The following is a 17,144-nucleotide window of genomic DNA, read 5'->3' on the forward strand; positions in this document are numbered from 1 at the left end:
GGGTCTTCGCTGGCCTGCGGGGCCGGAGGTACCGCCGCCGTGGAGCAGAGACTGCAAAGGAAGTTGACTTCTAATGCAGTTTCCTGGAGTAGCTCTGGAATTTTCTTCTGACTTCCGTTTTACCTCCATTATTAAATGGCCCGAAGTCATTCGTTAACCCCCTGCAAACCACAATCCCGCCAGCCTTCAAAATTCATCTTAGTGCCATCTAAAACTACGGAAGTGTAAAGAAAAAATTTTTCATTCAAGTTCACCTCATTGCCAACGTTCATTTAAAAAAACCATTTATTAGATGTCAAATTGGCACATCAGATAAGACAGTCACTGCTCAGTGAGAGCCTGCACTGATGCGAATACACCAAAAACTGTAAAAGTCAAAATATTAAACAGCCCAGTGCCTCCAACAAACATACTTCTAAGGGGTCCAAAGGAACTAGAGATTGCAGCATATTCTCAGGTTTATATAAACATATGTCATTTCCCCACCCTCCTCAGACTAACACAAGGAAAGATGTCAAAAAATAAGAACACCTGCAGTCAGATTGGGCCCTGAAAGGATGGATATCAAATATCAAGTCATCTTGATATTAGATCAACAGCTTTCTCAACCTGCAAAACTAAACAATGGATATACACATTTCTAATGAAGATCATTTATTCACTTTTTAAACAGATGGTCCAAGCAAAAACACTTTGCAACTGAAATCCTATAGGCATAACAAGTTTAATGAACAATTTCAAATAGACTCTTTATTCAGATAAACTGTAACCTGCTTAGCACACATATGCAGTAAATTGGCAGATTACTTTGAGCAAAATCTGCAGTATCATTATACAACATGTTGTAGTTATCAGAACAATGCTACTTAATTATACAGAACTGCAAGAGTCAGACTCAGAATGTCATTTGTGGTGAAATGTCACTTGTTTTTAGTTTTAACTCCCTGAATTACTGCATTAATCATTTTCTGTGTTAAATGGGGAGATGTGAATAGACTATTACCTACTGCAGTAAAGCTGTAAACAAAATTATTTTTAGTTCAAGAATAACAATTCCACAGTTTTTAAAATTACAAAATGTCAATTACAAAATCTGAATGTTATTGGAATAAAGCTGTTTTCATCAGTGATGGCTGTTACAGACCTGATATTCTAGCAATCACATGAAAGACTTGTTTGACACACATTTTTATCACTACATCAATAACAAAACCCAATGCATTTGTTCAGTGGTTGATTTCCTCAGTACAAAGTTTTCACTCTGCATGTGTCAACATCCATGCTGCAAATGTTGTGAACCAATTGTTCCTAGTAATAAACTTCTGCACTTAGTTTTTCATTCTTAACTTTCATCCAAGTATTCATTAAAACTAACATGGTAGGCTAATGATATCTCTGAGTTAATGACCATCTGTGGACTCTGTCAGTTAACACTGTAAAGAAAGTGAAGTAGCTCAGTCATGTCTGACTCTTTGCTATCCTGTGGAATGTAGCCTACCAGGCTCCTCCCTCCATGGGATTCTCCAGGCAAGAATACTGGAGTGGGTTGCCATTTCCTTATCCAGGGGATCTTCCCAACCCAGGGATCAAACCTGGGTCTCCCACCTTGCAGGCGGACGCTTTAACCTCTGAGCCACCAGGTTAAAGCACTGTAAACAGAAGGGTAAAAAAGCCATCATCATAAAACAGCATGGGTCTCACTGATGGACACTGACCTCTTCCCTCAACCCCTTGGGCTCAGAGCCTCTGGTTCTTTAACAACCATTCCATATAACAGTATTTTGCTCCAGTATTTATAGGTAACAACAGTATCTAGAGACCTATTTATTTTCAAGTATTTTGATTAAACAACTTTTTATATGTATCTTCCTTTAGATGTGAGGAAGAAAACCTTTTTTAAAAAACCAAAACTCAACTAAAACCTTAAAGGCTGTACTCTGTAGAGTCTGCAATCTCTGATTATAGGGATGGGGTTTGAACCTGCAGTCCTGGGGAGTCTCTCTGTTGCTTTGTAACCATACATGTAAGTCAGGCTTGGGATGAAGTGCTAAGGGAGTGAAGCACGTGCACAGGGCAGCCATCGTGATGAGCATCCTTACCCACCTGTCTCAGTCCCCAGCTGCCTGCAGTTTTAACACGTGGTGCAAATGCCAACTTGCAACACAATGTGGCTGAGAGACCCAAGGTTAAATGCTAGCTTCAGTACGTTGCTATTTTTGTGTATGGGCAAAGTACCGCTTTTACCCTCTACTTCCCTTTTATGAAGTGAGGATAGTCCTTTTCTGTCAGATTTATTCTGAAGAGTAAATGATAAACATAAAGTATCAAGTGTGCAGACTAAACAAGAGTTAGAAATTGTGTATCATTCTTTGGTTCATACAAATGGAATCTGGATAGTAATTGAGTTAGAATTCTGCCTTCCTTCAGTGGCTGTGAAATTAACTAGGTTTCCTTGGTTATAAAACAGAAACTATGGTGTCTAAATCAAGGCTGTGGTGAAAATTAAATGGTATATTACATGGAATCTGTGTACGGTGCTTAGTACAGTGCCTGGCACATAAAGGGTAATTGTGCCCCAGTTTTCAGTACAGATACTGAGAAACACAAACATTAATGAAAATTTGCTATATCTACACAGTGTTTTGTGAATGGGTTTGCTGATCGAGAGTAAGATGTGTTTTCAACCTGAAATTTCTCCCACACCTGGTATATTTAAAAGGTTCCTCTCTCACGTGACTCTTCTGGTGGCATGTAAGCTCTGAGTCCAAAATAAAACTTTCCGTGCATGTTTTGGGTTTATGGGGCTTTTCCCCTCTGTGAATGTTCTGATGAGAGATAAGCTCAGAGGCAGAAAGAAAGGTCTTCGAACACGTGGAACACTTTAAAGGTTTGAATTTTGAGAATGAAAGCAAAATTTCCCCTCAATTGCTGTAGTGTTCAGATTGTCCTGTGGCCTCTCCTGGGCAGGGATACAAGGGCTGCCCAAAGCATTTCCTGCTGGGGCTGCACAGCTGCTGGGCGGCTTACCGGTGCTTTTCCTCAGGCAAAGCCAGATTTGTTTTCTGACTGACATATTTATCGCCGGCTTTTGTGGCAGTGTGGGTTTTCTGATGCTGTGACAGTCCCCGGAGCTGCGTGAGCCCCCTTCCACATATGCCACACCTATGGATTTTCTCCTTCAGGTGGGTCTTCCTGTGCTGAGACAGGTGCGAGGGCTGGTGGAAGCTGCTGCCACACTGTGCCGCACTCCACACTGGCAAGAAGCACTTATATGGCTTCTCACCAGTGTGGATTCTCCTGTGAGCTCTCAGGTTGGATCTGTGATTGAAAATCTTCCCACAGTCATCACATTCACACTTTTTCTTTCCTACATGTGTTTTCTGATGCCAAACGAGGTATGAACTACCACTGAAGCTTTGGTCACATTCAGGACACTTGTATGACTTTTTGGTTTCTTCTTTGGGAAATGGAAGAATTTTGGGAAGTGCTCTGGTTCTTAAACTTTGAGCTAGTTCTATCTTTGGGGTGTGGTTTTCAATGGTAACTAAAAGGCTTCTGAACCTTTTCTTGCAAGCAGAAATTCCACCTGATATTTTCCTTTCAAAGTTTCCAGCTCCATGCTCAGAGCATTTTTCTTGGTAATAGATGAGGGGCACAGCAAGGGAACATTTTTCTAGGGCAAGCTCTTCAAGCCCCATAGATTCTAGATGTAGCAGCTGATTAATCTCAATCTTATCATTTTCTGCTGATAAAAACAAAACAAAATATAAACACCCTCAAGTAGTACTAGGGTAAGAACAAACTATTGATAGTTACACAGAGGACCAGGAAGTTGTAGGATAGCTGACAAAACTCAGGCCTGCCAGAAAGAAAAAAAAATCATTCCTTTTTAGTGTTCTCCCAAATATTCATAATTTATAAAGCCAATATGTCAACCCAAAAGGGATTTTCTTTTCCTTCCAAAGCAACAGCACTATGATTGCCCCAGTTCGCTGCCTAGAAAGGGTATCTGGGCTGCAGGGCAGTGTGTGGAAACCCAGTCCTCAGTGGTTTTGCTGATTCAAAAAGACCAAATTCAGGAAAGTCAACGCAGCTAATGTGATGGCAAAAACCAGAGAAGAGGGCAGATGTCCAGGCACTGAGCTCTGGGCATCTAGATGGGGTCCCCTTAAGACTCTGGCTGCATATTAATCTGTACATGCATGTGAGGAAACAACCCCAGGCCCAGGAAAGAACCACTAAAAAGGAATAGAAAGAGCAGTCTCCAGAGTTCACAAAACACTTCAGTAGTTCATGTTCCAAAGTGGAGACAGTCCCTGCCGCACAAAGCATCAGGCAGTATCCTTAGACACTGCCTTAGCAGGAGGCCAAATCAGCCCCAGATTAAAGATTGCTCTGAACACACCCTAACAAAACAAAAAGCAAGCCTTGAAAGGATCATATTGATTCCAAGTAACTTAAATTAGCACCCCACACCAAAGTCTGAAAACTGTTTTGAAAAAAACAATAAAAACCAGCATCCAACAACATAAAACTCACAATGTTCAACATTCAGTCAAAAATTACCGGGCATGGAAAGAAGCAGAAAAATATGACCCGTAACTGGAAGCAAAATCAATCAAGAAAATCAGACCCAGAAATGACAGATGACAAAACTAGTAGAAAGAACATTTAAAGGGCTATTATAAATGTGCCTCACATGTTCAAGAAGTTAGAGGAAAACAACATGATGAAAAAGAAGTAGAAAATATAAAATGTGAGTAATGGGAAAGTTCAAATAGTCAACCCTAGTCAAGGATAAAATCTACTTGGGCATGAGGACATTTCTACATATAGCTCCTTTTAAGTGAGAAAGGCACACCATTTCCTTAAGATTAAAGCAATTTCCAACTTTTAAAAAATTTCCAAATAATAGTAACCCATACTAATGGAATTTCACAAGTAAAATTATGAATTGATCATAACAAATATTTGGAATGATTACCAGGTACTTCCATGTCTTATGCAAAACCATAGTCACTGTAATAGACAGGTTTTTCCCTTTTTTTTTGGCCACACCCTTTGGCTTGCTGGATTTTAGTTCTCCACCTGGGCAGTCCTAACCACTGGACCACCAGGGAATTACTGATTTTTGCCTAAGACTCATCTCACCCTTTGAAAATCACACTCTCATTCAAGTTATTGTCATTTCCACATAAATCATTCAAGGATAGGTCCCACTCTCCCATACCAACACATAGATGAGATATGCAATCCTAATCCTAGAAAGTTCCAAAACGCAGGAAAAACAATTGTGTTACCACTCAAGGCCTTGTCCTCGAAACACTCCTGTGTCACTTCTCCGCTGAGGGACCTCTGGGCAGGGTGCAGACTCGCACACTCCTCTTGAGAAAAATAGACAGCCAGGTCCTCAAACAACACTGGTCCCTGAAACAACAGGACAGCCCATCTCAGGCCAAGCCAGAAACCTACTACCTTACTCAGTCTGGGAATGCTGAGAAAAGCTAGAAATATCAGAGGCAAGAGCTTGTTGGAAAAGGTATCTGAGCGCTGGGGTGGGGTCCTGAGTGGGTTCTGAGTGCTGGAGGTAGGATTTAGGAAGGAGGGAGTAAAAATAGATGTAATTTTGGAGGCAGCAGTATAAGGACCAAAATGGTAAACCCTGAGAAGTTCTGGAAGAGTGTGTTAGAAGAGAATAGAGGGAACAACTCTCAGCAAGGGAGTTAAGTAGGGTTGCTCTAAGACAGCGCTACTCATTCTTTTCGGCACCAGAGACTGGTTACGTGGGAGACAGCTTTTCCAGGGCTAGAGGTGGGAGGATGGGGAGGTGGTGGATTTTGGGATAATTCAAGCACATTACATTTAAAGGCGATGGCACCCCACTCCAGTACTCTTGCCTGGAAAATCCCATGGATGGAGGAGCCTGGTGGGCTGCAGTCCATGGGGACGCTGAAGAGTCGGACACGACTGAGCGACTTCACTTTCATGCATTGGAGAAGGAAATAGCAACCCACTCCAGTGTTCTTGCCTGGAGAATCCCAGGGACGGGGGAGCCTAGTGGGCTGCCGTCTATGGGGTCGCACAGAGTCGGACACGACTGAAGTGACTTAGCAGCAGCAGCTACATCTATTATTACATCAGCTCCACCTCAGATCATCAGGCATTAGATTCTGGAAGTTGGGGACCCTTGCTCTAAGAGAAAGGAGATGAGTGAGCAGCCCAGGAAGAATCACAAAGCGAACACGAGGTCTAGGATTCTCCCAATATTTTTCCCTTTGCTGGTCCCTCTCCTTCTTCCTCCTGACACTCATTGTTAAGCGCAGTCATATCCAGGCCTATTTCTCCTTTGCTAAGTTCACCAGTTCTATAAATCTATAGAATTCTGGTGTGATTAAGATCACCTGGGGTTTCTGTTTGTTTCTGTTCATTCAACAGGTGTGGAATGAAGCTTAGAAAACTGTTTAGGTTTGAGCAGCATTTCAGAAATACTCGGAGGTACTCTTATGTAGTCTCCTATGGGCCCTGTTCCCAGTTGGAGGTCCTAAAAGGCCGGTTCTGATTAGCCATCTCTTCTGCCTTAGGTAGGAACAAAGACAGCTTGGTGAAAGGGCTCACGGGGATCAGGAGCCCTCGCATCACGACCGGCATGCCTAACCCTCTTCTACAAGAGGCCAGGCGGAGGCCAGAAAGGAGCGACCGGACCTTGGACCAAGAGAAGGGGACCTGGTCTCACGTGGGCCTCGGCTGTAGGGTGTGTGGATGCCATCTTGCGGGGGAGGGTGGGGTGGTGGTAGTGCTTTCTTCCAGTCGCCACAGGGACCTCGGGGCAGATAACGGAGGGGAGAGAATAGTCCTTGGAGGGGCCAATTCAGCTGTCGAGCTCCTCCACGCACCCCCTCGCTTCCTTGAACCCTTTAAGACCTGAGGCGATAACTCCTCTCCCGGGCGCAGCCTCGGAAAGGCAGACTCCCGGGCTGGTCGGGCCCACCTAGCGCGTCAAGACTAAAAATCTCAGGAAGCCTGCAAAAGCAACAAAAAGCGACGCGCAGCTGAGACTAGAGACCAGGAGCCGGGGCACAACTAAGCTCCTACTCTCCCTTACGCTAGACCCGCCAAGAAAGCCGGGGGACGCGGTCCACCCTCGTGCTTTTCCGCAGCTCTGCCCTGTGATTGGCCAGCGTGATCTCAGAGGGGATAGTCCCTTTTGAATATCGACCAATTGGGCGCCTTAACAGAAGATCTGAGGCTCACCGGGCATTCTGGGAGATATAGTTTTTCCTCGGTTTTCCCAAGCATTTCCGGTTCCGCTACCTGGGTCTCCTCTGTGAGCTCCCTACCTGCCGACCTGAGGAAGTGGAACGTTAGCTTGACCACGGAGGGAGGGGCGTAATGTTTCAAGGAAGAAGGAGAGCAAGCAGATGAGGAGAATCCGGTACCCGAAGAGTATCGGTACTGACATGTAGGTTTGGCCGGCATTGTCCCATGGGTCCTAAACTTCGGTCGAGCCGGGGTGAGGTCTCTGTGTGGCCAGGAGTACGGGTTCTAGTCTTGACCTGTGTCTTGGGTGGACTGCGAGGCGGTGGAATGTAAATGAGGTATCATCTGCGTGGGCAGAGTTCAGGTCGGCATAGGCGGGATTGCTGATATGTCCAAAGTATTCTAAGGGCATTGTGCCCGGGGAATGCACCCCAACCGACCCAGATTGAGCTCAGAGCCACAACGGGCCTCAAGCGGCAGTAGAGCCATCCGATCGCTTCGAGGGACATGGTAGGCCACCTAATACTTCACAGTCGATTTGCCCCATTACCACATATATCCTCTTTACTGGCACTGGGTGCCGTAGTGTAGGCGTTTGGTATTAGAAATTTGAGCTCCTTCCGCAGCTCTGCACTAATTGCTTGTGACTTTTTGGCCTGTATATCAATACAGGTTTGCCTTCCCCAGGTGATAAAAGCTCAGAATATCTCTCTTCAGAGGGCAGTTACAAAGAAGTTTTCAGTTTACAAAGGTGTTTGCAAAAACACGGATGATATTATCTTCTTAGAAAATTCTGAGTACGTCTCAATATATTTTCTTGGGAGGATGCACCTATCTCTTCTGTTCACATTCCAGTCTTTAGATCTTAGTCAGGAGGTCACATAACCACACCCAGCTCAAAGGAGGCAGGGAAGCTAGTAGTACTCTGGCAGCTCACACCCAGCTAAAAAGCACAAGTGCTATTACAGTGACAGAAAGGAAGGAAGCAGATTCTGGAGACAGCTGGCAGTAAGTGCCATGGAGATATGTTGAAAATGGAAAAAGATGAATGGACATGGATGGGAAGACATGAAGATGTTCATTGAAGAATTACAGTCAAGAAAAATTGGAGATGACTTAATTTCTAAGTATTTTTCCTCTTTTGCAGGAGGAAACATTGCAGCCAATTAAGATGCTATATAGAAGTTTTTGATAACATGCGGAAATGTATCCAATGTAAGTTTTAAAATGTGATACATTTATACAAGTATACAATGTATACAACTTGTATACATTTATACAATGCATACAACTTGTATACATTTATACAATGCATACAACTTGTATACATTTATACAATGCATACTTATATACATTTATACAATGCATACAACTTGTATACATTTATACAATGCATACAATGTATATAACTTGTATACATTTATACAATGTATACAACTTGTATACATTTATACAATGTATACAACTTGTATACATTTATACAATGTATACAACTTGTATACATTTATACAATGTATACAACTTGTATACATTTATACAATGTATACAACTTGTATACCTACAACTTGTATACATTGTATACAAGTTGTGCATGAAATACCATCATAATTAAAAATGTATTGAGGGACTTCTCTGGTAGTCCTCTGGTTAAGACTCCACACTCCCAAAGTGGGGGCCCCAGGTTAAATAAATATTATTATTTTTTTTAAAAAAGACTGTTTCCCTTCCTCTTATACCCTGCTTACCAAGTTTCTGGTTATCAATCTAGTGTCCCAGAAACACTAAGAGAAGAGGTGTCTGGAGCAGGAGTAGGAGCATTCCAGTAACTCTTAACTATCAGAAAGTAAGTCAGAATTTGGTTTAAACCTCACTCTTCTGTGAGTCTGATGGGTAAGCCCAGTCTCAGGGTACACTGACAGAAAAATGGAGAATCAGATCCTCCCAATATACTGTCCTGTGTTAGTCCAGGCTAAGTAACTCTCAGTTCAGTTCAGTTCAGACGCTCAGTCGTGTCTGACTCTTTGCGACCCCATGAATCGCAGCACGCCAGGCCTGCCTGTCCATCACCAACTCCCAGAGTTCACCCACACTCACGTCCATTGAGTCAGTGATGCCATCCAGCCATCTCATCCTCTGTCGTCCCCTTCTCCTCCTGCCCCCAATCCCTCCCAGCATCAGGGTCTTTTCCAGTGAGTCAACTCTTCCCATGAGGTGGCCAAAGTACTGAAGTTTCAGCTTTAGCATCATTCCCTCCAAAGAAATCCCAGGGCTGATCTCCTTCAGAATGGACTGGTTGGATCTCCTTGCAGTCCAAGGGACTCTCAAGGGTCTTCTCCAACACCACAGTTCAAAAGCATCAATTCTTCGGTGCTCAGCCTTCTTCACAGTCCAACTCACATCCATACATGACCACAGGAAAAACCATAGCCTTGACTAGATGGACCTTTGTTGGCAAAGTAATGTCTCTGCTTTTGAATATGCTATCTAGGTTGGACATAACTTTCCTTCCAAGGAGTAAGCATCTTTTAATTTCATGGCTGCAGTCACCATCTGCAGTGATTTTGGAGCCCCCAAAAATAAAGTCTGACACTGTTTCCACTGTTTCCCCATCTATTTCCCATGAAGTGATGGGACCGGATGCCATGATCTTCATTTTCTGTATGTTGAGCTTTAAGCCAACTTTCTCACCCTCCACTTTCACTTTCATCAAGAGGCTTTTGAGTTCCTCTTCACTTTCTGCCATAAGGGTGGTGTCATCTGCATATCTGAGGTTATTGATATTTCTCCCAGAAATCTTGATTCCAGCTTGTGTTTCTTCCAGTCCAGCATTTCTCATGATGTACTCTGCATATAAGTTAAATAAGCAGGGTGATAATGTACAGCCTTGACGTACTCCTTTTCCTATTTGGAACCAGTCTGTTGTTCCATGTCCAGTTCTAACTGTTGCTTCCTGACCTGCATACAGATTTCTCAAGAGACAGATCAGGTAGTCTGGTATTCCTATCTCTTTCAGAATTTTCCGTAGTTTATTGTGATCCACACAGTCAAAGGCTTTGGCATAGTCAAGAAAGCAGAAATAGATGTTTTTCTGGAACTCTCTTGCTTTTTCCATGATAGTGGATGTTGGCAATTTGATCTCTGGTTCCTCTGCCTTTTCTAAAACCAGCTTGAACATCAGGAAGTTCACGGTTCACATATTGCTGAAGCCTGGCTTGGAGAATTTTGAGCATCACTTTACTAGCGTGTGAGATGAGTGCAATTGTGCGGTATTTTGAGCATTCTTTGGCATTGCCTTTCTTTGGGATTGGAATGAAAACTGACCTTTTCCAGTCCTGTGGCCACTGCTGAGTTTTCCACATTTGCTGGCATATTGAGTGCAGCACTTTCACAGCATCATCTTTCAGGATTTGAAATAGCTCAACTGGAATTCCATCACCTCCACTAGCTCTATTCGTAGTGATGCTTCCTAAGGCCCACTTGACTTCACATTCCAGGATGTCTGGCTCTAGATGAGTGATCACATCATCATGATTATCTGGGTCGTGAAGATCTTTTTTGTACAGTTCTTCTGTGTATTCTTGCTACCTCTTCTTAATATCTTCTGCTTCTGTTAGGTCCATACCATTTCTGTCCTTTATTGAGCCCATCTTTGCATGAAATGTCCCCTTGGTATCTCTAATTTTCTTGAAGAAATCTCTAGTCTTTCCCATTCTGTTGTTTTCCTCTATTTGCATTGATCGCTGAGGAAGGCTTTCTTATCTCTTGCTATTCTTTGGAACTCTGCATTCAGATGCTTATATCTTTCCTTTTCTTCTTTGCTTTTCGCTTCTCTTCTTTTCACAGCTATTTGTAAGGCCTCCCCAGACAGCCATTTTGCTTTTTTGCATTTCTTTTCCATGGGGATGGTCTTGATCCCTGTCCCTGTACAATGTCATGAACTTCCGTCCATAGTTCATCAGGCAGTCTATCTATCAGATCTAGGCCCTTAAATCTATTTCTCACTTCCACTGTATAATCATAAGGGATTTGATTTAGGTCATACCTGAATGGTCTAGTGGTTTTCCCTACTTTCTTCAATTTAAGTCTGAATTTGGCAATAAGGAGTTCATGATCTGAGCCACAGTCAAATCCTGGTCTTGTTTTTGTTGACTGTATAGAGCTTCTCCATCTTTGGCTGCAAAGAATATAATCAATCTGATTTCGGTGTTGACCATCTGGTGATGTCCATGTGTAGAGTCTTCTCTAAGTGACTCTGTCTCAGTTTTAATTGCAGAAATCAGTATCATCCTTTGTCATCCAAGTGTACACTTGCATCATTTTTCAGCCAAAGGAATTTTTTTTTTGGAAGCAACTTACTTGATTCCTGGTTGTACGGTCTTTGATCCATGCAAATTTTCCCCCTTCACTTATTTTACAATACAAATGTGATAAAGTCTTTGTTTCTTTACACTTACATGTATCCAGAGAGTTGTGGGGGCTTCTTTGTTGGTTTTTTGTTGTGGTGGTGGTAGTTGTTTTTTGGGAATGCCACCCAGCTTGTGGATCCTAGTTCCCTGACCAAGGATTGATCCCAATCACCAAGTCCCAGTCACTAGATCACCAGAAATTCTCTAGAGAGATTGTTTGCCCATGCAGATCTATTTTATGGATTTTTCTCTTTTCATTGTGGTTTATTACAGAATATTGAATATATTTCCAAGTGGTATACAGTGGGACCTTGTTGTTTATTTATTTTATATACAGTAGTTTGTATTTGCTAATCCCAGACTCTTAATTTATTCCTCCACCATTCCCTTTCTCCTTTGGTAATATATGCCCAAGACTAGGATTGCTGGATCATATGACAACTCTATTTTTAGTTTTCTAAGGCGCCTCCATATTGTTCTCCATAGTGGCTGCATAATTTACATTCCTACCAACATTGTAGGAGGTTCTGCTTTTCTATGCACCCTCTCCAACATTTGTTATTTGGCTGCTTGAGGTGAACAGCTGGCTCACTTGAGAAGACCCCGATGCTTGGAAAGATTGAAGGCAAAAGGAGAAGGGGAAAGCAGAGGATGATGTGGTTAGATAGCATCACTGACTCAATGGACATGAATCAGAGCAAATTCCGGGGTGAAGGACAGGGAAGCCTGGTGTGCTGCAGTCCAAAGAGTTGGACACGACTTAGCGACTGAACAACGACAATTAAAAAGACTTCAAATTGTGTAGTTTTGTGATTTACAATGTTGTGTTAATTTCAGGTTTACATCACAGTGATTGAGTTATACATATATTGAATCTTTTTCAGGTTCTTTACCCACATAGGTTATTACAAAATACTGAGTAGAGTTTCCTGCGCTATACAGTAGGTCCTTGTTGGTCTGTTGATGGACATTTAGGTTGCTTCCATGTCTTGGCTATTGTAAACAGTGCTGCAGTGAACATTGAGCTGCATGTATCTTTTCTTTTTTAATTAATTAGAGTATGGCTGCTTTACAGCGTTGTTAGTTTCTACTGCACAGCAAAGTGAATCAGCTATACATATATACATATATCCCCTCTTTTTTGGCTTTCTTTTCCATTTAGGTCACCCACAGAGCACTGAGTAGAATTCCCTGAGCTATACAGTGTTCTCATTAGTTATCTATTTTATGCACAGTATCAGTAGTGTATATATGGCAATCCCAATCTCCCAATTCATCCTACCTCCCATCCCCCTTGGTGTCCATACATTTATTTTCTACATCTATGCCTCTATTTCTGTTTTGTAAATAAGATCATTTGTACCATTTTTCTAGATTCTACATATATACATTAATATATGCTATTTGTCTCTTTCTGACTTACTTCACTCTGTATGACAATCTGTAGGTCCATTCACATCTCTACAGATGACCCAATTTCATTCCTCTTTATGGCTGAATAATATTCTGACGTATATTTGGTACACATCTTCTTTATCCATTCCTCTGGTTTTTAAATTTTATTTATTTTTATTTACTTTTGGTTGTGCTGGGTCTTCATTGCCTACGCACAGGCTTTCTCTAGTTGCAGTGATCAGGGTCTACTCTTCGTTGCAGAGCACGGGATTCTCATTGCAGTGGCTTCTCTCGTTGCAGAGCACAGGCTCCAGCTGCATGGGCTTCAGTAGTTGCAGCACACAGGCACACGAGTTGCAGCTCGCAGGCTCAGTGGTTGTGGCACATGGGCTTAGTTGCTATATGGAATGTGGAATCTTCCCAGATCAGGGATCAAATCCATGTCCCCTGCATTGGCAGGCCAATTCTTAACCAGTGGACAGCTAGGGAAGTTCTATCCATTCCTTTGTTGATGAACATTTAGGTTGCTTTCATATCCTGGCAATTGTAAATAGTGCTGCAATGAACATTCGGGTTCATGTATCTTGTTGAAGTACGGTTTTCTCTAGGTATATGCCTAGAAGTGCAATTGCTGGCTTTTTATTTGTAGATTTTTTTAACGAGGGTCATTCTGACCTGTGTGAGATTGTACCTCATAGGTTTGATTTGCATTTCTCTAATAATTAGCAGAGCTGAGCATCTTTCATGGGCCCGTTGGCCATCTGTACGTCTTCTTTGGAGAAATGTCTGTTTAGATCTTCTTCCCATTTGATTGGGTTGTTTTTGTTGTTGTGGAGTTGTATGAGCTGTTTGTATATTTTTAAAAAATTATTTAGGCTGTGCTGGGACTTAGTTGTGGCTTGAGTTGTATGAGCTGTTTGTATATTAAAATTTTTTTTTTAGGCTGTGCTTGGACTTAGTTGTGGCGTGTGGGGTCTTCAGCTGTGGCATGCAGGATCTAGTTCCCTGACCAGGGATGGAAAACTGTGCTCGCTGCATTGGGAACATGGAGTCTTAGTCATTGGACCACCAGGGAAGTCCCTGTTTGTAAATTTTTTGAAATTAAGACCTTGTCAGTCACATAATTTAAAAATATTTTCTCCTAGTTGTCTTTTCATTTTATGGTTTCCTTTGCTGTGTGAAAACATGTAAGCTTGATTAGGTCCCATTTGTTTTTTATTTTTGCTTCTATTTCTATTGCCTTGGGAGACTGACCTAAGAAAATATTGCTACGATGTATGTCAGGGCATGTTTTGCCTATGATCTCGTCTAGGAGTTTTGTGTCTTATATTTAAGTCTTTAAGCCATTTTGAGTTTATCTTTGTGTATAGTGTAAAGGTGTGTTCTAACTTCATTGATATACATGCTGCTGTCTAACTTTCTGAACACCACTTCGTGAAGAGACTGTTTTTTCTGTTGTATATTCTTGCCCCTGTGTTGAAGATTAATAGACCATAGTTATGTAGTTTATTTCTGAGCTTTCTGTTCTGTTCCATTGATCCATATGTCTGTTTTTGTGCAAATACTACACTGTTTTGATTACTGTTGCTGGAAGGATCATGCCTCCAGCTTTGTTCTTTTCCCCCAGGGTTGCTTTGGTAATCTGGGGCCTTTTATGGTTCCATATAAATTTTAGGATTACTTTTTCTAATTTTGTGAAAAATATCACAGTTAATTAAATAATAGGGATCACATTAAATCCATAGATTGCTTTGAGTAGCACGACCATTTTAACATTAATTCTTCTAATCCAAGAGCATGGGATCTCTTTCCATTTATTTAAATAATCTTCAATTTCCTTTTATCATTTTATAGTTCTCAACATCTAAGCCTTTTACCTCCTTAATCAGGTTTATTCCTAAATATTTTTTTTTGGGGGGGTGGGCAGTTTCAAAAGGGATTTTTAAATTTTGCTCTCTCTTTCATTGTTAGTGTGAAGAAGTGCAGTGGATTTCTGTATGATCCATGCAAATGTTAATAAACCCATCAGAACCATGAGTCAGAACAATCCACTTCACCTCAAGCCAGTCTCCTGGAGCCTTTCTCCTCTCCTGGGAGTGCTCCAAGGATAGTCCCGTGTCCTCTCAGGCAAAGCAGATGCTGGTCAGCAAGCTGTCTGTCTGTAGAACTTGCCATGAAGTGGCTTGTTCATGCTCTGTTTCTAGGATCCTGGAAAAATGTTTTTGAGGTCTACCTGCAAAGTCTGGTTTTGGAAACCCAGCTGTTTTCCTGGGTGTCAGGAAGATTGTGATCCAAGAGAATGCATCATAGTTTTATTTGTTTAATCACTTATTTATTTTGGCTGTGCATGGGCATTGAGCAGGGACTTCTCTAGTTGGGGTGCAAGGGAGCTTCTCTTGCTGTGGAGCTTGGGCTCGAGAGTGTGTAGACTCACTAGTCGCAGCTCTCGGGCTTAGTTACCCCACACCATGTGGGATCTTGGGTCCCTGATCAGGGATTGAAGCCTCATCCCCTGCATTGGAAGGCAGATCCTTCTTTTTTTTTGTCTTTATTTTGAAAGGCAGAGTCTTAACCACTGGACCATTGGGAAGTCCCAGTGCATCATGGCTTTAAATGAATCTGGAACTGAAAAGCACGTTTTGTTTTTAAATTTACATTCAGTAACTAAATTGAAGGAGAGAAAAAAAAAAAAAAGAAAGAAAGAAAGCCAGTGGTCTCTTAGATCACTTGGAAGAAATATCTCAAAACATACCAAAAAGAGAGAAAAAGAAACAAGGAAGGCAGAGACTTAAGAGGACCAATCTGTGTTGAGCTCAGTGCCAGTCAGAGTTCCCTGAGCCAGTTCCTGTGGTCAGGAGATGCCCCTTCCTGCCCATGTTCTCGTAAGGTCTGAGCCTGCATTTTAAGTACATCCAGGTGATGCTAATACTGCTGGACCACAAGACAGCACTTTGAGTAGCAAGAACCTCGGCAGGGTTTGCCTCTCCTGTGTAACTGAAAGGGCTTACCACTGTCTCCACATTCTGTTGATAGGAACCTGATGGAAGGCAAGAGAAAGGATGAGGAAAATAAGCAACTTTCCTTTAAAAAAAATTATTCATTTTTAGCTGTGCTGGGTCTTCATTGCTGCACACAGGCTTTCTCTAGTGGTGAGTGGGGCTTCTCTCCAGTTGTGGTGCAAGGGCCTCTCATTGCTCTAGGGTTGTGGAGGACGGGCTCTAGGGTGCTTGGGCTTCAGCGGTTGCAGCACGTGGGCTTACTTACCCTGCGGCATGTGGGTCTTCCCTGAGCAGGGATCAAACTCATGTCCCCTGCATTGGCAGGCGGATTCTTAATCACTGGACCACCAAGAAAGCCCTAAACTAGCAATTTTCCTTTATTTAAAATCTCATCTTTTTAATTTAAAAATTTCAAACCTCTGAATATTTGAAAGAATAATGCAGTAAACACCTATGTACTTTTCACCAAGCATCACCAGTTATTAATATTTAAACAATTTCTTCTTAAGGACATGCTTGAGAACCTAAGTTGCTCACATCACTTCCACTGTTGTTCACTGGCAAAAAGTTTGGCATATGGTTTCATCTTGCTGCAAAGGAGGCTAAGAAATACAAGCTTAACTTGTTAGCTCTTTGCCTGCTAAAGGGGGTACTGTCCTACTACTGCATGAGAATGTGATTAAGCAGTTGTTTTTAAAAAAGAAAGGAGAGGATGGACTTTCCTGGCAGTGCAGTAGTTAAACTTTGCCTTTCAATGCAGAAGGTAAGGGTTTAGTCCCTGGTTGAGGAGCTAAGATCCCATAGGCCTCCCAACCAAAAATCCAAATCATAAAAAAAGACAAGCAATATTGTAACTAGTTCAATAAAGACTTTTAAAAAATGGTCTACATTAGGGGGAAAAAAAAAAAAAAGAGGAGGAGGAGGAAGACAGTGGATACTAGGGGACAATTACTCTGACACACTGACTTGCTGGATCTTGCAACCAGTTCCCACTTCAAAGTGAATTTTTGGAAAGACCGCAGCTAAATTTGCAGCCCATCTCTAGAAAATGTGTAGGACTTCAAGTATGCATTTTATAGCCTCCTCA

General features: G+C 42.0%; 1 protein-coding gene across 1 annotated transcript; it reads right to left on the bottom strand.

Moving 5' to 3' along the window:
* Positions 1-267: 267 nt before the first annotated feature.
* Positions 268-5,676, bottom strand: ZNF597 (zinc finger protein 597; the record flags this gene model as incomplete). Its single annotated transcript, XM_024985297.2, has 2 exons — positions 268-3,745; positions 5,301-5,676. Coding segments are annotated over 2 exons (1,098 nt in total), but the record flags the coding sequence as incomplete, so codon positions are not given.
* Between the last annotated feature and the right edge of the window lie 11,468 nt (positions 5,677-17,144).

This window comes from Bos taurus, chromosome 25 (assembly GCF_002263795.3).
Source record: "Bos taurus isolate L1 Dominette 01449 registration number 42190680 breed Hereford chromosome 25, ARS-UCD2.0, whole genome shotgun sequence".
Lineage (NCBI taxonomy): Eukaryota > Metazoa > Chordata > Mammalia > Artiodactyla > Bovidae > Bos > Bos taurus.